At 37.4% G+C, this 22,551-nt stretch overlaps 1 protein-coding gene across 2 annotated transcripts; it reads right to left on the reverse strand.

The window, feature by feature from the left end:
• Positions 1-14,549: 14,549 nt before the first annotated feature.
• On the reverse strand, positions 14,550-20,432 carry LOC107800836 (uncharacterized). 2 transcript variants are annotated; one of them, XM_016624078.2, is made up of 6 exons: positions 20,062-20,432; positions 18,255-18,523; positions 17,539-17,902; positions 15,565-15,635; positions 15,048-15,146; positions 14,550-14,761 (listed from the first exon to the last, which is right to left on the reverse strand). In XM_016624078.2, exons 2-6 carry the CDS (start codon positions 18,483-18,485, stop codon positions 14,651-14,653), a joined length of 876 nt encoding a protein of 291 aa, XP_016479564.1. In that variant the 5' UTR covers positions 18,486-18,523; positions 20,062-20,432; the 3' UTR covers positions 14,550-14,650. The 2 variants fall into 2 exon arrangements, with proteins under 2 accessions (XP_016479564.1, XP_016479565.1); XM_016624079.2 differs by having other exon boundaries at positions 18,255-18,533; positions 20,062-20,421.
• Positions 20,433-22,551: the final 2,119 nt, after the last annotated feature.

Below are 22,551 nucleotides of genomic sequence, written 5' to 3' on the forward strand. Positions count from 1 at the left end.
CCCCCGACGTTAAAAAATTAGTGTAAAAATACCTTCTTCCGTTAAAGCCCTCCACCATGGATAACATCATCCTACATGGCCTGACATTTTGTTAAAGTGGACGCCACATGGCATGCCACCTTACCGTCTTCTCTGCCACTTCTTCTTCTACCACCATCTCCTTGTTCCCCAATAGTCATTGGGTATCTGATGTTTTGGACAAATCCGCTATACATTTTGGCAAAATACCTTTAAACTCCCCTAAACTTGACACACATTATTGGTTACATCCTTGTACTATTTATGATTTTAATTATCCCCTTATACTTGATTATTCGATAGTTGTTACCCTCTTGGACGATCTCATCTCAGGAAAGTGGCATGCACTCGCCTGCCACGTGGATTTTTTCTATCTATGTTGCATTTTAAAAAAACATTTACTTTTTTTTTAAGTATGTTACTTTTTTAGATAATTTTATTCTAATATAATTTATAATAAAACTTGGCTATAACTACATTATTTAGGCTAATTTTTTTTTTGGCTAAAAATAATAAAGTTTTAGTTATTCTTTTTGAATTTGACCTGAAAATAAATATTTATACAATTGAAATAAATAAGTCAAGTGTGATGACCCAAAATATTATCTTTAAATTTAATAATTAATTCTGTATTCTAAGACCTCAAAAAGCACTATTTATCATTCCTCGACTTGTGTGCGTAGTCCGTAAAATTTTCTGGAAAGTTTTTATGTGAAAAATAGATTAAAAATATGAATTTGAGCTTTAAAACTCAACTGAGTTGACTTTGGTCAATATTTTGAGCAAACAGACTCGGATCAGTATTTTAATATTTTTGGTAGGTCCGTATCGTGAATTAGGATTTGGGCGTATACCCGGAATCAAATTTCGGGATCCCTAGCCCGAGATATGGAATTTTGAAGAAAAATTAAAAGTTTAAATTCAAATAGTGACTAGATGTCGAATTATGTGAAAATGACCCCGAAATAGAATTTTGATGATTCCAACATCTCCGTATGGTGATTTTGGACTTAGGAGCATGATCGCAATTGTATTTGGAAGTCCGTAGTGAAATTAGGCTTGAAATGGCTAAAATAGGAATTTAAGTTTGGAAGTTTGACCGGGGAGTTGAATTTTTGATACCGGGATCGGAATCCAGTTCTGAAAATTTTAACAGCTCTGTTATGTCATTTATGACTTGTGTACAAAATTTGAGGTGAATCGGACTTGATTTGATAGGTTTTGACATCGAATGTAGAAGTTGGAAATTCTTATAATTTATTGGGCTTGAATCTATATGTGATTCGTGTTTTTAGTGTTGTTGGATGTGATTTGAAGACTCGACTAAGTTCGTATGATGATTTAGGACTTGTTGGTATTTTCGAACGGGGTCCCGAGTACCCCAAGTGCGATCCGGATCGGAATCGGATCGATTTTTGGACTTAGGCAAATTCTGAAATTTGTAGCTTCTAGTATCATCGCACCTGTGGAGGGACTGACCGCAGGTGCGGACTCGCACAAGCAAGATGTGGCTCACAGAAGCGGACGAAGGACTGCCCAGTTGGAGCCGCAGATGCGGTTCATGTTACGCAGAAGCGAGAGGAAGGGCGCAGGTGCGGGCAGGTCCGCAGGTGCGATGGAATTTTCCGCACCTACGAAGGTGCAGATGCGGTCCAAAGCTCGCAGAAGCGAAGGCAGCTAGGCTGAGCAATTTCCGCAGATGCGGTATTTCACCACAGATGCGGGACCGCAGGTACGAGAATTTTGTCCGCAGGTGCGAAAGCACTGACTAGATTACAAAAACAGAGGAGTTCCGATATTTTTGCCATTTGGACATTTTCAACACGGTTTTGGGCGATTTTTCAGAGAGAATTCACGGGAAAACTTGAGGTAAGCCACATGTGATCATTGTTAGTCAATTATATTAGATTATCATTGAATATTTCGAATAGATTACATGGTTTTGAGATGAAATTAGAGAATTTGGGCCTAGGGATTTCAAAATGAGAATTTGAGATTTGAAGGACAAGTTGATGTCGGATTTTTGTTAAAATGGTATGGTTGGACTCGTAGTCGAATGGGCATTCATATTTCGTAACTTTTACCGGATTCCAAAACCTATTTTTGAGTTAATTTCAGATTTTATTGAAAAATATAGTAATTTCTTATGAAATTGATTCTATAATTTTTGTTGACTGTATCGAATTAATTATGACTAGATACGAGTCGACCGGAATCAAAAACTCGAGAAAAAAGCATAAGACTTGGTTAAATTGGAGCAAGTCGAGGTAAGTGACTTGTCTAACCTTGTATCGGAAAAATTTTCCCTAGGATTGGTATTAATTGTAATGTGATGAAAGTCGTATACACGAGATGACGAGTGTATACACGGACTAAATGTGAAGGATTATGTGTTTAAATTATGAAGATCACTGTTGCATATTAATTAAATTACTAAATCTTGTTATATTCTCCATCATTGATTTGATTTGTATACTTTAAATTTGCTTGACCTTTTCCTGCTAATTGTTTTACCTGTTTGGTTAAAAGTTGGCTTCTTTTATTCTGTGCATTATTTGAAATTAATTTTCTTTAAATTAAATATTATTAATATGAAGTATTTGACATTTTAAATTTGGTATTGAAGTAACGTATTAAATATTTTAAAATATTATTTTGCTAAATTATTTATTCCTGAATATTTTTGTAAGATTTTTTTGTACTCATTGTGATGGAGCCGTGGGCTCTTTATTGTGAAAAGATATTATTGATTATTTATGTTGGCATGAGCTGTGAGCTCTTTATTGTGTAAAACTATCGTTGATTTATTTTGAAAAATTGAAATATTTGGGTACTTGAGGTGTAAATTATGATATATTGTGATATTGATACACATGCGATGGTATAAAGTCTGGGTATTAAAACGCATGCGGTGAGATAAGGGTGGCTTGATACGCGTGGCTAGTATGGGGAACTACTAGAAGTCATGCGGTGTGATAAGGATGGCTAAAACGCGGGATGCTATTTCGGAAAAAATATTTTCTTTCTAATAAATTGTGAAGGCTCCCGCAGTGAGATAAGGAAATGAGATATTGTGAATTTATTTATGATTTGGGACTACGAGGCGGTACCTCGGTAGTGCCTTTGTTGATATTGATTTATGGCCATAGTTTTCTTCGATTAATTGTTGTTATTTTCATAAAGTTGAAAGGAATTCTGTTTTGATTCCACGAGATATTATTTACAATTATTTGGTGTCATTAAATGTGACATACTATTTGATTCATTTTCATAGTCATTTTATCTTATTAAATTGTTTAAACATTTTTACATGTCATTATCTATTCTCCAGTAGGGCCTGACCTGACCTCATCACTACTCTACCGAGGTTATGCTTTACACTTACTGGGTACCGCTGTGGTGTACTCTTACTACGCTTCTGCACTTTTTTTTTGTGCAGATCTAGGTACATCTTACCAGTCTAGACGTTAGTGAGTTACCTGCGCACGAAGACTTTGAGGTATATCTGCCATCGTCCTCAGACTCTGGAGTCCCCTTCTATCATTTTTATGTTACTTCCTTATTTTTCTTTAGACCTTGATACATAGAGACATTGAGAATAAATTTTTAGAAGCTTGTGACTTATTTCTATCGGGTTTTGGGAGTTGTAGTTATTTGAATTGTAGTTCATTTATTTCAGATATTTATGATTATTCTGCATTGATAGGCTTACCTAGTCTTAGAGACTAGGTGCTATCACGACCTCCTACGGAGGAAATTTGGGGTCGTGAAAAGTTGGTATCAAAGCACTAGGTTCATAGGTGTTATGAGTCACAAGCAGGTTTAGTAGAGTCTTGCGGATCGGTACGGAGACGTCTGTACTTATCTTCGAGAGGCTATGAAACTGTTAGGAAATATTCACTTCTTTGATTCCTTATCGTGCGCCTTTGTTGATTTCAAAGTTCTAAACAATTGTCTTTCTATTCTCTCATAGATGGTGAGGACACGCACAACTGGATCCGATAATCAGACACTCGTGCCCCCTGTTGGAACCGCAAGAGGCCGGGGTCGGGGCAGAGGCCGAGGAAGACCACGTAGTGCAGCCAGAGTACCTGCACGAGCTGCTGCACCAGAGCCGCCAGTAGCTCCAGTTGGAGAACAGGCACCTGAGACGCCTGTTACTACTCCTGCACTTCAGGAGACTCTTGCCCAGTTTTTGAGCATGTTTGGCACTTTAGCTCAGGCAGGGTTAATTCCACTTGCTCCTGCTATATCTCAGGCCGGGGGAGGAGCACAGACTCCCGCCGCCCGTACTCCAGAGCCATGGACCCAAGTTGACCATGCCCCAGAGGTTATACCAGTGCAGCCAGTTGTCCCAATTCGGCCTGAGATTAGGACAGCAGTATTAGAAGGGGAGCAGCTCAGGCTCGAGAGATATAAGAAGTACCACCTTCCCACTTTCAACGGTTTAGCTTCAGAGGATGCTCGGGGTTTTCTGGAGGAATGTCACCATATCCTTCGTACTATGGGTATTGTGGATTCCAGTGGGGTTTCTTTCACAGCATTCTAGTTTAGAGGAGCAGCCTACTAGTGGTGGCGGGCATATGTGTTGGATAGTCCGGCTGAGGCAGCTTCACTTACTTTGACTTAATTTTTAGATATGTTCTTAAGGGAGTATGTTCCTCAGAGTCTTAGAGATGCATGGCACGCAGAGTTTGAGCAGCTGCGCCAGCGTTCTATGACCGTGTCAGAATATGCGGTCCGATTTAGTGATTTGGCTAGGCATGCACCAGCCTTAGTTGCTACTGTTCGAGAGCGGGTTTGCAGATTTATTGAGGGTCTCCACCCTAGTATCAGATATAGTATGGCCCGAGAGCTAGATATGGATATCACATACCAACAGGTGGTGTCAATTGCTAGGAGATTGGAAGGTATGCGGACTCGGGAGAGGGAAGAGAGAGATGCTAAGAGACCCCGAGATTCTGGCACATGTAATAATTCTCGTGCCCCAGTTGCAGCCCGTCATGGTAGAGGTTATGTGAGCCGTTCTATTCATTCAGCATTTCCAGCTTCTAGTGGTATTCCGACTACTCCCAGACCTCAGGTTCCATATTATGCACCACCAGTATCTTCTGTACCTTCGGTACGGGGTGCTTTCAGCGGGCAGTCTAGTCGATCAGGCCCGAGCCAGTCCCAGCAGCCATGTACTCCGAGGGGTTATTTTGAGTGTGGTGACACTCATCATATCATGAGGGATTGCCCCATACTTAGGATGGGTGCACCTCCACAGATTTCTCAGGCCCCACCTATTCCACAGGGTCCTCAGGCTTCTCAGACCATGATTACTGCACCAGTTGCCACTCCACCTGCACATCCAGCTAGAGGTGGAGGTCGGGCAGGTAGAGGTCGCCCTAGACGGTGAGGCCATGCTAGATATTATACCCTTCCTACTAGGACAGATGTTGTTGCATCCGATTCTATTATCACAGGTATTATTTCGGTCTGTCATAGGGATGCGTCAGTCTTATTTGATCCAGGATCCATTTATTCTTATGTGTCATCTTATTTTGCCTCGTATTTAGGCGTATCACGTGATTCCTTGAGTTCTTCTGTTTATGTATCTACACCCGTGGGTGAATCTATTATTATAGACTATGTGTATCGGTCGTGTTTAATTGTTATCAGTGGTTTTGAGACCAGAGCTGATTTATTATTGCTCAGTATGGTGGATTTCAATATTATTTTGGGCATGGACTGGTCGTCGCCCTATCACACTATTCTTGATTGTTACGCCAAGACGGTGACGTTGGCTATGCCAGGTCTACCACGGCTAGAGTGGAGAGGTACCTCGGATCATGTTCCTAGGGTTGTTTCATTTCTTGAAGCTCAAAGAATGGTTGAGAAGGGGTGTGATGCGTATCTAGCCCATGTAAGAGATGTTAGTATCGATACTCCTACTGTAGAGTCAGTTCCTATAGTAAGGGTATTTCCTGATGTATTTCCAACGGATCTTCCGGGTATGCCACCCGACAGGGATGTTGACTTTGGCATTGATTTGTTACCGGGCACTCAGCCCATTTCTATTCCACCATACCGTATGGCCCCAGCAGAGTTGAAAGAATTAAAAGAACAGTTACAGGAGTTGCTTGATAAGGGTTTCATTCGGCCTAGTGTATCGCCTTGGGGTGTTCCTGGCTTATTTGTAAAGAAGAAGGATGGTTCTATGCGGATGTGTATTGATTACCGCCAGCTGAACAAGGTTACCGTGAAGAACAGGTATTCATTGCCACTTAATGATGACCTATTTGATCAGCTTCAGGGTGCCAGAGTATTCTCTAAGATCGACTTACGTTCAGGCTATCATCAATTGAAGATTCGGGAGCCAGATATCCCGAAGACTGCTTTCAGGACTCGGTACGGTCCTTACGAGTTCCTTGTGATGTCTTTTGGGCTGACCAACGCCCCAGCAGTATTTATGCACTTAATGAATAGTGTATTTCAGCCCTATCTTGATTCCTTCATCATTGTGTTTATTGACGATATTCTGGTGTATTCCCGGAGTCGGGAAGGTCATGAACAACACCTGAGGACTGTGCTTCAGATTTTGAGAGAAAGGAAGTTATATGCAAAATTCTCAAAGTGTGAATTCTGGCTTGATTCGGTGGGATTTTTGGGTCATATAGTTTCATGCGAGGGGATCAAGGTAGATCCGAAGAAGATTGAAGTAGTGCAGAATTGGTCCAGACCGTCCTCAGTTACGGAAATTCGGAGTTTTCTTAATTTGGCAGGGTATTATCACCGATTTGTAAAGGGTTTCTCTTCTATTGCTACATCTATGACCAAATTAACCCAGAAGGGTGCTCCGTTCAGGTGGACCGAGGAATGTGAGGAGAGCTTTCAAAAGCTCAAGATAGCTTTGACTACAGTCCCAGTATTGGTATTACCTACAGGTACAGGGTCTTATACTGTGTATTGTGATGCGTCGCATATTGGTCTTGGCGCAGTGTTGATGCAAGATGGTAGGGTGATTGCCTACGCATCCAGATAGTTAAAGGTGCATGAGAAGAATTATCCTGTACATGACCTGGAGTTAGCAGCTATTGTTCATGCCTTAAAATTTTGGAGGCATTATTTGTACGGTGTCCATTGTGAGGTCTACACCGATCACCGGAATCTACAACATCTGTTTAAACAGAATGATCTTAAATTGCGGCAGCGGAGATGGTTGGAGTTGCTTAAGGATTATGATATCACCATTCTCTATCATCCTGGGAAGGCCAATGTATTGGCCGATGCCTTGAGTCGTAAGGCGGAGAGTTTGGGAAGCTTAGCATATTTACCAGTAGCAGAGAGGCTTTTAGCCTTGGAAGTTCAGGCCTTAGCCAACCAGTTTGTCAGGTTGGATGTTTCCCAGCCGAACTAAGTTTTGGCTTGTGTGGTTTATCAGTCTTCTCTTTATGATCGTATCAGGGAGCGTCAGTATGATGACCCCCATTTTCTTGTCCTTAAGGATACAGTTCAGCACGGTGATGCCAATGAAGTCACTATTAGAGATGACGGTGTACTATGAATACAGGGTAGGCTATGTATACCCAATGTAGATGGCTTGCGTGAGTTGATTCTCTAGGAGGCTCACAGTTCGCGGTACTCCATTCATCTGGGTGCTGCAAATATGTATCTGGACTTGAGACAGCACTATTGGTGGAGGCGGATAAAGAAAGACATAGTGGAGTATGTATCTCGGTGTCTAAATTGTCAACAGGTGAAATATGAGCATCAGCGACCACATGGATTACTTCAGAAGTTAGAGATTCCAAAATGGAAATGGGAGCGGATCACTATGGATTTCGTTGTCGGGCTCCCACAGACTCAGCGAAAGTTTGATGTGGTTTGGGTGATTGTGGATAGGCTGACCAAATCAGCTCATTTCATTCCTGTGATTACTACTTACTCTTCAGAGCAGCTGGCTCAGGTATATATTCGCGAGATTGTCAGACTTCACGGTGTACCGGTATCTATCATCTCTGACAGGGGTACACAGTTTACCTCACGGTTTTGGAGGGCAATACAGCTTGAGTTGGGTACTCGGGTAGAGTTGAGTATAACATTTCACCCTCAGACGGACGGGCAGTCCGAACGCACTATTCAGATACTGGAGGATATGCTTCGTGCGTGTGTGATAGATTTTGGGGGTGCTTGGGATCAGTTCATACCACTTGCGGAGTTTGCTTACAACAACAGTTACCAGTCAAGCATTCAGATGGCACCGTATGAGGCCTTGTATGGTAGGCGGTGCCGGTCTCCAGCGGGTTGGTTCGAACCGGGCGAGGCTAGACTATTGGGTACAGACTTGGTTCAGGATGCCTTGGAAAAGGTTAAGTTGATTCAGGATCGACTTCATACAGCCCAATCTAGACAGAAGAGTTATGCGGATCGGAAGGTTCGTGATGTTGCATTCATGGTTGGTGAGCAAGTATTGCTCCGGGTTTTGCCTATGAAGGGTGTGATGAGGTTCGGGAAGAAGGGAAAGTTGAGCCCTAGGTATATTGGGTCTTTTGAGATTCTTGAAAGAGTTGGAGAGGTGGCTTACAGACTTACGCTATCACCTAGTCTCTCTGCAGTTCATCCGGTATTCCATGTTTTTATGCTTCGAAAATATCACGACGATCCATCTCATGTGTTAGACTTCAGTTCGGTTCAGTTGGATAAGGATCTATCTTATGTTGAGGAACCAGTGGCTATTTTAGATAGGTAGGTTCGAAAGCTGAGGTCAAAGAACATTGCTTCCGTGAAGGTTCAGTGGAGGGGTCATCCGGTCGAGGAGGCGACTTGGGAGACTGAGCATGATATACGCAGCCATTATCCACACTTATTCACCAGCTCAGGTACTTTTTCTAACTCCGTTCGAGGACGAACGTTTGTTTTAGAGGTGGAGAATGTGATGACCCAAAATGTCATCTTTAAATTTAATAATTAATTCTGTATTCTAAGACCTCAAAAAATACTATTTATTATTTCTCGACTTGCGTGCGCAGTCTGTAAAATTTTATGGAAAATTTTTATGTGAAAAATGGATTAAAATATGAATTTGAGCTTTAAAACTCAACTAAGTTGACTTTGGTCAATATTTTGAGAAAACGGAATCGGATCAGTGTTTTGACAGTTCCGGTAGGTCCGTATCGTGAATCAAAACTTGGGCGTATGCCCGGAATCAAATTTTGAGGTCCCTAGCCCGAGATATGGAATTTTGAAGAAAAATTAAAAGTTTAAATTCAAATAGCGACCGGATGTCGAATTATGTGCAAACGACCCCGAAATAGAAACTTGATGATTCCAATAACTCCGTATGGTATTTTTGGACTTAGGAGCATAATCGAAATTTTATTTGGAAGTCCGTTGTGAAATTATGCTTGAAATGGCTAAAATAGGGAATTTAAGTTTGGAAGTTTGACCGGAGAGTTGACTTTTTGATATCGGGGTCGGAATCCAGTTCTGAAAATTTTAACAGCTCCGTTATGTTATTTATGACTTGTGTACAAAATTTGAGGTCAATCGGACTTGATTTGATAGGTTTCGACATCGAATGTAGAAGTTAGAAATTCGTAAAATTTATTAGGCTTGAATCTATGTGTGATTCGTGTTTTTAGTGTTGTTGGATGTGATTTGAAGACTCGACTAAGTTCGTATGATGATTTAGGACTTGTTGGTATTTTCGGACGGGGTCCCGAGTACCCCCAGTGCGATCCGGATCGAAATCGGATCAATTTTTGGACGTAGGCAAATTCTGAAATTTGCAGCTTCTCGTATCATCGCACTTGCGGAGGGACTGACCGCAGGTGCGGACTCGCACATGCGAGCTGTGGCTCGCAGAAGCGGACGAAGGGCTGCCCAGTTGGAGCCGCAGATGCGGGTCATGTTGCGCAGAAGCGAGAGGAAGGGCGCAGGTGCGGGCATGTCCGCAGGTGCGATGGGATTTTCCGCACCTGCGAAGGCGCAGATGCGGTCCAAAGCTCGCAGAAGCGAAGGCAGCTGGGCTGAGCAACTTTTGCAGATGCAGTATTTCACCGCAGATGCGGGACCGCAGGTGCGAGAATTTTGTCCGCAGGTGCGAAAGCACTGACCAAATTACAAAAACAGAGGGGTTCCGATATTTTTGTCATTTGGACATTTTCAACACGGTTTTGGGCAATTTTTCAGAGAGAACTCATGGGAAAACTTGAGGTACTCACATGTGATCATTGTTAGTCAATGAATATTTCGAATAGATTACATATTTTTTAGATGAAATTAGAGGATTTGGGCCTAGGGATTTGAAAATGAGAATTTAAAATTTGAAGGTCAAGTTGATGTCGGATTTTTGTAAAAATGGTATTGTTGGACTCGTAGTTGAATGGGCGTTCATATTTCGTAACTTTCGCCGGATTCCGAAACGTGGCCCCCACGGGCCATGTTTAGTTAATTTCGAATTTTATTGAAAATATAGTATTTTCTTATGAAATTGATTCTATAATTTTTGTTGACTGTATCGAATTAATTATAACTAGATACGAGTCGACCGCAATCGAAAAATTGAGAAAAAAGCATACTATTTGGTTAAATTGGAGCAAGTCGAGGTAAGTGACTTGTCTAACCTTGTGTGGGGGAAATTTTTCCTAGGATTGATATTAATTGTAATGTGATGAAAGTCGTGTACACGAGGTGACGAGTGTATACACGGACTAAATGTGAAGGATTATGTGTTTAAATTATGAAGATCATTATTGCATATTAATTAAATTATTAAATCTTGTTATATTCTCCATCATTGATTTGATTTGTATGCTTTAAATTTGCTTGACCTTTTTCTGCTAATTGTTTTACCTGTTTGGTTGAAACTTGGTTTCTTTTATTCTGTGCATTATTTGAAATTGATTTTCTTTAAATTAAATATTATTAATATGAAGTATTTGACATTTTAAATTTGGTATTGAAGCAACGTATTAAAGATTTTGAAATATTATTTTGCTAAATTATTTATTCCTGAATATTTTTGTAAGATTTTTTTGTACTCATTGTGATGGAGCCGTGTGCTCTTTATTGTGAAAAAATATTATTGATAATTTATGTTGGCATGAGCCGTGAGCTCTTTATTGTGAAAAATATCTTTGATTTATTTTGGCAAATTAAAATATTTTGAGCACTTGAGGTGCAAATTGTGATATATTGTGATATTGATACGCATGCGGTGGTATAAGGTCTGGGTATTGAAACGCATGCGGTGAGATAAGGGTGGCTTGATACGCGTGGCTAGTAGGGGGAACTACTAGAAGTCATGCGGTGTGATAAGGATGGCTAAAACGCGGGATGCTATTTCGGGAAAAATATTTTCTTTCAAATAGGAAGGCTCCCGCGGTGAGATAAGTAAATGAGATATTGTGAATTTATTTATGATTTGGGACTACGAGGCGGTACCTCGGTAGTGCCCTTGTTGATATTGATTTATGGCCATAGTTACCTTCGATTAATTGTTGTGATTTTCATAAAGTTGAAAGAAATTCTGTTTTGATTCCACAAGATATTATTTACAATTATTTGGTGTAATTAAATGTGACATACTATTTGATTCATTTCCATAGTCATTTTATCTTATTAAATTGTTTAAATATTTTTTCATGTCATTATCTATTCTCCAGTAGGGCCTGACCTGACCTCGTCACTACTCTACCGAGGTTTGGCTTGGCACTTACTGGGTACCGCTGTGGTGTACTCATACTACGCTTCTGCACATTTATTTTGTACACATCTAGGTACATCTTACCAGTCTAGACGCCAGTGAGTTACCTGCGCACGGAGACTTCGAGGTATATCTTCCATAGTCCGCAGACTTCGGAGTCCCCTTCTATCATTTTTATGTTGCTTCCTTATTTTTCTTTAGACCTTGATACATAGAGACATTAAGAATAAATTTTTAGAAGCTTGTGACTTATTTCTATCGGATTTTGGGAGTTGTAATTATTTGAATTGTAGTTCATTTATTTCAGATATTTATGATTATTCCGCATTGATAGGCTTACCTAGTCTTAGAGACTAGGTGCCATCACGACATCCTACGGAGGGAATTTGGGGTCGTGACATCAAGGCATCTAAAAATTTATAAAAAATACATAATTTGAACTTTATTATTTTAGCTATAATTTTTTATATAGCTCTAAATTATGGTGCTCTAAATTTATTTTTTTCTTTTTACAGATTTTACTTGAAAAGGTAAAAATACACAGTTGAAATAAATAGTCATTGCATCAAAAAAAGAAATAAAAAGAGTGTACAATTGCAAGTTCATTATTTTGGCTATACGTTTTTTATTTGGTAAAAAATATTGAAGTTGTATCCAATTCGTTTTATTGATTTGACTCGAAAATAAAAATATACAATTAAAATAAATAGACATTATATATAAAGAAACAAAAAAATAGGAAATATACACAACTGGTACTCCATTATTTTTGCTAAAAGTTTTTTATTTGGCTAAATTATGCAGTTCCTACAAAACGTTTTACAAATTCAGCCAAAAACAATAAAAGAAATATGCAGTTGGAACAAATAAACATTATATCTTAGAAGAAATTAAAAAGAATAAAAGTTAGAGTAAAGTACACATTGTATGTTAAGATGAAGCAAGAAGAAATACATAGTTGTAACAAATAATCATTATATATGATTATATGATAATTAAAAATTAAAAAATAACCTATTTGAAAGTTGATTTTTTAATTTTTCTTCGCTCTCACGCGCTTAAATGAGAGTGCACCCACACGCTTTGCCACATCAGCGTCTAGGAGTGATGACTCTCAAAATGCCAAGCGTAGGGGGCAATTAAGACCACGAATAGTTTAGGACCGTAACTAATAATGTGTGCCAAGCCCAGGGTGTGTTTGACATCCATGCTAAATATTAGTGCTTCCATAGAGTACGGTTTGCAATTGGCAAAGCTGCATTTCTTAAATTTTCTTTTTTATAAATTAAACACATTATTCTCTATTCTTAAAAGGAATTTGAGGCTTATATTTTGGTTTATTTAAGCAATTGGCATGTCTGCTAATGTGTTTAAGTTTTCACCAAAATCACTGTTTTTGCTCCGTGAAACTGAGGTTCCCCAATTAATGGCTTTTGAACGTACTGCTTTCTCATGATTACACACTAGCTATGATTTTGGTGTGTTTTCAATGAAAGCCTTTTGATTTATTTAATTTTTTTAAGGGGATGTCTTCTAAATGTACATGATGTACTGTACTTTTCTTGTTTTTACCAAAATCATAAAGGCACACCCACTGTTGGTGATAGTCGAAGAGAAAAATGTTGTAGTTCATTCAACATTTAATTAGCTGATGTTAAAAAATATGCTGATGGAGGGTATGCTTGAAATCAAAGGTTCAGTAGGAGAAAGGCTCATTCACCCAAAAACTGTTGGGATTTTATATTAAAGAGATGTTGGATGAAGGGGAATATGGTGGTGGAAGAAGAAGTAGGGGGGGGGGGGGATAAAATGGAGTTGGAGCGGTGAGACGGCATATTGGGTGGCAGCCACCTAAGCAAAATGTCAGGCCATGTGGGATGGTGTTGGTCATGGTAGAGGGCCTTATCGGAGGAGGGGTATTTTTGTACCAGTTTTATAATGTCGGGGGTAATGGTGGATCGATAGTATAATTGAGGGCATAAATGAACCTTTTCGCATAGTAAAGGGGTATTTTTGAACCTTTATCCTAAGTAATATGAGAAATTGATTACACCGGTTATATTTTGTGATGTTATGAATGTTCCTTTATGCATAATAAAAAAGAATAATCATAATGTTACAGATTTTTAGTACGATTATAGTATTGACACTTGCCAAAAATGAATGTTCATATTGATGGATTTTTGACAGAAAAAAGAAGTCCCACACACGGTGAAAGAAGCTCATGATAAGAATGTCAAAAGCTGTGGGATCACTATTGTTGCAACAACACCTCAATAATATGACAATGCCTGAGAAAGATACACTATTATTGCAACAACACCTCAATAATAGAGAGGCAATAAGTAATCGTGTTCTTGCAAACACAAATCATGCCAATTCCTTTTTTCCCTTTCTGACCTATATAAAGTAGTTCTTTGGTGTTTTTGTTAGATTTCAAAAACATTCTCCCCTACCCATTTATGCAGCGTGTTTGAATGTTAAAAGGATATATATCTGAGTAGCCTGCTGATCTTTTAGTATTCTTTCCCAATGCAGATTAAGACTTTGAACCACACAACCATTTTGCACTTTCTTTATGGAGTTATGATTCAAGGAAATTTCATTTATGTTGAGGATTACTAGTTATTTACCATGTCTCTGACTACTACACCCATACGTAACAATAACAAAGGTCCCAATCAGTATCGTGGGTGACTGTTATGGATATAGATGATTTGTAGTGGGTATTCACAGATAAGTAGAGTTTTCGACCAAATCACAGTTCATCATTTGAAGCTGTAGATATGGCTAGTTATCTTTGGCTAAATTAGCGAAATCTTCAAGAGAGATGCAAGTGTTACCTGCCAATGCTCTTTCTTATAGAGATATTTGGACAAGTCGTTTACAACTATACAAGTAATATTTTCAATGAGGGATAAGATCAGTAATACATCCTAATCAAGGCTCTTTCATAGTTTGCCGTTGCTGCTCAAGCTTCTCAATCAAATTAGCTTTGTCTTCCTCTCGCAAATCGTTGAATATGAATACTGATTTGTCTCCAATATCATCCTGAAATACAAAGAGAGACAGAGAGTACCCGTGAAGTGATTAGAACTTGTCACTGGAATTTATTCTTGGGGATCTACATTGATAACTACATGATACTTGGTGGTTTTTGTTAAGCCGAGGATCTATAAGAAACAGCCTCTTTGTCTTTATAGGGTAGGAGTAAGGATGCGTACACACTACCCTCCCCACACCCCACGTACGAGATTAAGCTGGGTTTTTTATTAAATTTGAAAAAGTAAAACGGGTAGGTTTAAAGATCACAACTAAGCAAATGGATGGGATCTACCTTGATAGACTGAGTGAACTTCCTCCCAGCAAAGAGCACAAACAGTGCCATCCATGTGCTCAATAGGGTGATCTTTACTCCATCATCCATCAGACCAGTCTGTAACCCAAAAGATACACCTAAGATCATTATAATATTTGATAAAAAACTATTTCAACAAGAAAATATGATTTTAGACCCTAATTCGTAGATTGAACATAGCTTTTGGACAAATAGATATTATAAAGTGAAATTGAAAATGAAAACCAGTCATGTTTTCATCTCTTGGCCGTTTCCTTTGTTTCTCAACTGTTATGAGGCTAGTCCAACAATCTGAGTGCTGGCCAAAAGAGGAAAAAGAAGTTTGAATTGGAGCATCTCAAGATCTTCAGGGGTAAAATACAGGAGTTGTCGTTTCCTGTCGCTGGAGGATTGACGCTTCAGTTGCAAAGCTTGGGAAAGTATATTTCGAGTTTAAAACTAAATAGCTCTATATAGAATGAAATTTTAGGGTTAGCAGCATAGCTGCAAACTTTACCAGGTGCCCAAGTAGGAGTGAAGGGATGACAAATGTCAGAATGCCAGCTTCCAACTTTCCATAGCAAAGTCCTGTTTCAAAGATAACAAAAAATTAACTCGGAGATCCTCAAATGAGCAGACTGTTTTACAGAAAGTCGAAGTTAAAAAGCAGTAAAATTTGGACATATAAATAATATATAATAACTGCTCATGACAACTACAACTAAGGGACAAACAGTATGTTCTTTTATTCTGAAAGAAAAGCAACATATATTTTGTTATATCTCCAAACCTAAAACTTGCAAACCAAATTTATATTTGTACAACAAATCAGTTCTAAACCAGTAACCGTAGGATAATATTATGCTGTTGTAGGTGAAATTGTAGAGATATAATTGATGGAAAACACTCAATCTCAAGGTTGCCAATTGTTTTCCACAGATATAGTTTGAGGATGATGTGAATCAGCTAATCAGTTGTCCAATTTGGTAAGTTGTTAGATTCGCCAATAATGACACCTTGTTGCCATGCACATATCCAGACATCCTTGGTTTGATTAGATCCTTCAGATGGTAGGGCAGAGAGCAGACGATAATGTTGACTTCTCCATACAATTTCAGAAGCCTCTTGTAGGGAACAATACAAAGATCTATGATCTCTAATATCTTTTTTGCATCCTCAACTATCGGCCTTGTTAATTAGCTTAAGTATAAGATTTCTAATCTTATAAGTGATCATCACCTCAGCATTACGAAGTCCTTTTAGTTTAACTTATCATTATTTTGTACTAGTTTTTATTAAAGCACTTTTTTTAGAATGGTTACACTTGTATATATCGACAGCATAAAGGGGATGTTGTAGCCCCTGTACATATTCCGAAACAAAAAGAGCAAAAACAGCTAACTAAACATGCCTTGTTCATGTTACAAGGATTCTAAAATGTCTAGTATGGATTCATCATCACTTAAATAGCTTTCTTTACACCAAAAATGAAAAAGCAGCATACAATCCAACTTCATCTTGCATCCAAGGGTGTTGCCTAGTCGTCAATGAAGTGGGTGAGAACCATCAAGTCTCCGGTTCAAATCCCAGTGGAGGCAAAAAATACTATGTGATTTCTTCCCATCTATCCAAGCCTTGGTGGATATAGTTACCTGGTACATGTTGCTGGCAGAAGGTGGCAAGTATCTCGTGAAATTAGTCAAGGTGCCCGAACACCACGGTTATCCAAAAAAATCCAACTTCATCTTCTGGATAGAACTGCTTTCTCTTCAAAACACCTAACATTCCTCTCCTTCCAGGCTATCCACCAGATACAGGCTGGGATCAAATTCCACCATTTCTTCTGCCTGACATTGTTACCCACAATTGTTCCAACATTGCAGAAGAGCTATTGTTGACTGTGGCATAGTCCATCTAAGTCCAATTACTGAAAAACTAGTGCTAGAGTTGCAGAGTTATTCTGCAGTGCAAAAATAAGTGGTTGTTGCTCTCTGTTTCGACCTTACACAAGTAGCATCTGGAGCTCAGTAGGATTCCTCTTCTCATTAAGTTTTCCTGGGTTAAACAAGATTTCCGTGCCACCATCCAGACAAAGCAATTAACTTTGAATGGGGCCTTGACTTTCCAAATCTGTTTCCAAGGCCAGTTGGATCCTTCCTGATTGTCCCGTGTATAGGGAGTAAGCTGACCTAACTGTAAAGATCTTCTTGCTGGAGCCATTCCATGTTATTTGAGGGTGTTTTTAAAATAATTGCATGCTAATGTTATTTCAATCTATTTGGCCCTTAAAACACAAAAAATTCCATCTTGAATTTCAGGTTTGGGTTGGATAAGATATTTGAGGATCTGTTATTTGTAACATGGGATTCAGAGTTTTCTAACATTTCATCATAAAAGATTTCATCTAAAAAGAACAACAATAGATAAATAATAAGCAAACTCAATTGGCCTCATAACTGCATGTTTATAAAGATGTAACTAAAAACCTAACCTTCCTTGAAGACAAGTCCTGTCAATGCTGCAAATAGCGGTCCGACAAACCAAACAGCTGTTTGATTCTCGATAACATATTGAACTAAATTCATGCCAGCCGGTTGAGCAAGGGTAGAATATGTTGCCAATGAACCGAGAGCACCCAGCAACCATAAAGCTTGAAGAGTACGTTTAATTTCAGTCACATAAATGTGAATAAGATATAATGACAGACCAAGTCCGCAAGATCCAATTGCATAAAATAAATCAAGATTTCTCCCAATCAAGTTGCTCAAGACTGAATCATTGGGAAGCAAAGCCGTAGAAGATGCAAGAACAAATGATGCAGCCGCAATTACTAATCCCGATCTATATAAAATTACCTGCAAAATTGATATGCATCATCGAAAGTTAGCTATATGATTGTTGATAGAAGAAATATGTGGTAAAATATTTTGCATTCATCATTTGTTTTGACTTGCAAAATTCATTCAGGAAGAATCCTGTTCTTCATTAACATTGTGAAAATGGATGCTTACCGATTTCAGTCTATTAGATAGCTAAATTGCGGCGTCACTAACAAAGTGAGCTAGGATTGATCAACTGCGCTATGCGTAAATTCTGATATAACACCGAGATAACTAATTGTATAAGTTTCTCCTTAAACTTGGAGCAACAATGTGGTGGAACGGACTAGAATAGAACAACTCAAGAAGTAGGTGCAGATGGTTTTACCTCTCGAATATCGGCGTCTTCAATAGTCCAAGGGCCATAAACCCCTTGATAAACTGTAGGTTTGGTCGTCTGGGACTGTGACTCTCCCAGCGCCCTGCACTTGCCGTCAAAGTTTGATTTTGTAATTATGGGTTTGCATCGTAATTGAGGCCTCGCTTTTATAATTGGATTTGGTGCCGAGATTATGAAAAGTGAAAGTGAAATGGATGCCGACGCTGTTCCCCAATTCATGCTCCGACTTTTTTCTTATGCTTCTGAAGTTCTGCTACCTGTACGAAACTACAGATTTCTAAAATGCAACCACCATTTCCACTTATTATTTTAGTATTGTTAAATCCACAACTAAATGAGAATGTGCGGATGTGTGAATAAGAGAAACGAATATCTAATTTTTACCACTATTATGATCCAAACCTTTTTGTTTAAAAGAACCTCCTTATTGATAGTATTATGAATATGAATTTATTATCCAAACTAGGGAATTTTTCGCACTTCGCGCGGTGGTTGAAAAATCTACTCATTTTATAAAATCTTTGGAAGAGATAATATCTTTCAATTATATAAATAAAGAAGAAGTTATGATTCATATCGCCAATCCTAACTTTGTTTGGGACTGAGGCATAATTGTTGTCACATCCCTTTTTTTTTACCATAACCCCTTTGAAAGAGAGATAATGTAATTTGTAAAGCTCAAAGGGATTTCAACAGAAAGTGACGAAAGTTGTATTTCAAAAGATTTTCAGAGTCGTCACTTGACATTTGGTTTCGGTGTGTCAAGTTACCATTTTAAAAAGAAAAATGATTTTTCCCTTTAAAACATATTTAGACTCTAAAACATAGTCTGCACCAGAAATTCCAAATAAGGGGGTTCATTTGACTCAGGGAAAAGGTATTAGGCATTTCCCATGTCCCGTGAAAGACATGGTTGCATCTATGATCTAGTTGACTTTTAAGAATACTCTAATTAAGGTAAAAACACAAGAAAAGGAAAAATAAGCACAAAAAAGGTTCGAGGTTGTCCCCACCTAATTAAAGGAAAAATAAAAAGGAAAATAAAATAATAAAAAAAGTACTAAGAGTCCTATCTCTAGCCTCCTCAAACGATGTCCGCCTTTAGCCTTCAATTACATAATACTATGGGTATTCCCCTGCTAAAAATATTTATGAGTTCATGGGGGCATTCCTCGGAAAAAAAAATAAACTAAGGGACAACCTCTAACCTCAAGAGAAACAGAAAATCTTAAAGTTTGCCTATCCAAGTGTTGACGGCCTAAGACATGCACCTATCGTACCCACAATAAAGTAGCAGTCGAAAACAAGATATGACTTTAAACCCACACCCAAACCGTATCTAAACATTTTCAATTTGTGTTCATCTCAGCTCAAATTCTTTAAATTTATAAATCCCATGGCCAAATTCTTCTTGAGGTCCATTTGAGGTCAAATTCTTCTCATTGTTTCCTTCACGTTTTCAATTACTTGATGAGCTATGGTGTCTACAAATTTTAAGCTAATACAAACTAAATAAAATCATATCAATATAATCCATGGCAACTAACTAATTAAGCAACATCAGGAAAATGAATAGTCAAGTAACATAAACAGAATAATTAAACAAGGGAAAGGTATGCTAACACAGAAGAGTTACAATTAGTTAATCTAGCACCTACAACCTATTAACTGATAATACCCAACGTGTATTCAACCAGGGAAGATTCAATCAACAACTCAAGTAATTATCATATCTGACTCAATCAAAATAACACGCAATAAACATAATCAAAACAGAGTCAAAGGAAGAATGGACCTCAAGGTGCGACAGCAAGTGGTACGAGCAGGAACTCAACTCAGCTGGACTAAGACGCCAAATCGACTCTGTCTGTTGATGACCCAATGCTTATATGGTATTAATTATTTGATAGTTTTTCTGGTGTTATTTGGATTGATTTCTAAGGTGTTTGTTTTACACCGGTGTAGTACGTGAGTGAATCAGTTCCGGAAAAAAAGGACGGCGGTGATGATGTTGATTTTGGTGATTAACGGCGAGGGGATCTGCTACAGAAGCTATGGTGTGAGATTGAACTTCGGAAAATTCTTGAAAGGGAAGAAAGGTTTATCCCCAAAAGCGTGTGGTCTCCTTTCTTTTCTTGATTTTTCCTTTTGCTTTTTTCCGTTTTCTTCCTCTTTTGTTTTTTTGTTTGTTTTCAAGATGAAACAAAATTGTGAATTATCTAAACTAATAGGACATTAAAAGAAAGAAACAAAATAACTATATTTAAAAATCTAAATTTTTTATTAAAGGCCTACACCTTAAAAGTAACACTGAACTAAGTGAAAATATTTTTGAAACTTTTCATTTTATCTTTTGAAATCAAAATATTGAAACTATATTAGTATTTTCACTTTTATGAAAAGTAAGATAAACTAAAATTAACTAGATAAAATACCAATTAGCTAAAATAAAAAAAATATTAAGTAGTTTTCATTTTTACGATAAAACAAAGCAAAAAATGAACTAAAAATTAAAATATCAATATTAAACCTAAAATAAATATCTAAGCATTAAATGGTATAAAATTTGAGAGATGGTCAAAAATTATATGCATATAGTTGTTATTGTTATTGTATATGAACAAGAAAATTAATTCTATATATTAATAGATTACAATATAAATGCTTTTAATAGAATCAGAGCTTAAATGAACTACTTTTTTTAATATCAAATATTCCTTAAAAAGTTCTTCGTATATTCTGTGTTAGGAGGGGTTAATCAGGATCCTCTTAGTCTAATTTCAAAAACATGTAACTAAGAACTTGTATTTTCTTTTAGTTTTGCATTCATTAGATGATATAACTTTTATTTAATGAACTTTTCTTCTATTCAAGTAAAAGAAAATGAAAGGAAAAGCAATGAAACAAAAAATAGGGGAGAAAACGAAATTTATTTTTGTATTCCTTTCCCATTTTAGTTTTATCCCTTTCATTGTTCTTCTTTTTCTTTCTATCATGTTATTTAATACCCCTGATTTTCCCATCCTTTATCATGAAAGTTTCATGTATTCCTTCTAATTTTCATAAACTTTGATTTGTCCCTTCTCTCTATTTGCTTTATAATTCATCAAGTGTTGATCCAACCGCTGGAAATTTCATTACGATATTGTCAAAATTGCAGCCGAGGAAAATGAAAATAATCTGAATTGAGATTTAATTTATTGACACTGAAGTTGGTAACTTTCTTCCTTTTTTCGATCAAAAACTAAAAGGTGTATTTCTTTTGAAACTTCTGATCCAAAATTTCTGGTTCAAATCTGATATTTTTCAGTTTTAATTTTTATTCTGTTGCTTTACCTTTGTTGAACTTATTGGTTTATTCTTTCCTCTGCTAATTACTCTACTCTTTCCTCATGAGCATTTTCATTTGCGTGTTCTAATTACTTAATTCTGGAAAAAAAAAACGAATATTCTTATGATTATTTGCTATTTTTCTATGTAGGTGCTATCTATTTTTTTTTATATATAATAAATAATATGAGAAGTTGACTACACTGGTTATATTTTGTGGTGTTGTGAATGTTCCTTTATGCATAATAAAAAAGAATAATCATAATGTTATAGGTTTTCAGTAGGATTATAGTATTGACTCTTGGACAAAAATGAATGCTCATATAGATGGATTTTTGACAGATAAAAGAAGTCCTCACATGGTGAAAGAAGCTCATGATAAGAATATCAAAAATTGTGGGATCTATTATCATATGACAATGCCTTAGAAAGCAGCATTGTTGTTGCAACAACACCTCAATTGTAGAGAGGCAACAGAAAATCATCTTCTTGCAAACACAAATCATGTCAACTCCATCTCAAATGCAGGGTAATCTTGCTATTACACCTTCCTTCTACTTCAGAAATATGTTAGAATATCGAATCTTCTATTTATTTCTTTCCTCATACATCATATATATGAATATAACAATGTTTGATTTTCGTAAGATGAGGATGTGTGCATTAAACAATGATATCCGTCCAACTTGCGTGACCAATTTAATTTGTTCCGTGGTGTTGTTGTTGGTGGATTGATTTGACAAGGAATAGTGTGGTTCATTATTTTTGGGTTTTTTCTTTGAAAAATCTAATCCCCAAAATTGTAATGCTTATTTATATATTTTTGTGTATTATGTGCAGATATCTAATCAAGAATCTTAAACAAGATTTTTGGAAGTTCTTAAGTGCAACACTTGCTATCAAGAACTAAACTCTAAATTGAGAAACGTGTTATTATTTTTTGGTAATAACTATA

This window comes from Nicotiana tabacum, chromosome 15, assembly GCF_000715075.1.
Source record: "Nicotiana tabacum cultivar K326 chromosome 15, ASM71507v2, whole genome shotgun sequence".
Lineage (NCBI taxonomy): Eukaryota > Viridiplantae > Streptophyta > Magnoliopsida > Solanales > Solanaceae > Nicotiana > Nicotiana tabacum.

Coding starts and splice junctions, on each gene's coding strand:
- LOC107800836 (XM_016624078.2), bottom strand. CDS start 18,485: ATGAATTGGGGAACAGCGTCGGCATCCATTTCACTTTCACTTTTCATA. Junction 15,636..17,538: donor AGGACTTGTCTTCAAGGAAG/GTTAGGTTTTTA, acceptor TCTTTGAAACAG/GACTTTGCTATGGAAAGTTG. Junction 15,147..15,564: donor CACTCCTACTTGGGCACCTG/GTAAAGTTTGCA, acceptor TTTGGGTTACAG/ACTGGTCTGATGGATGATGG.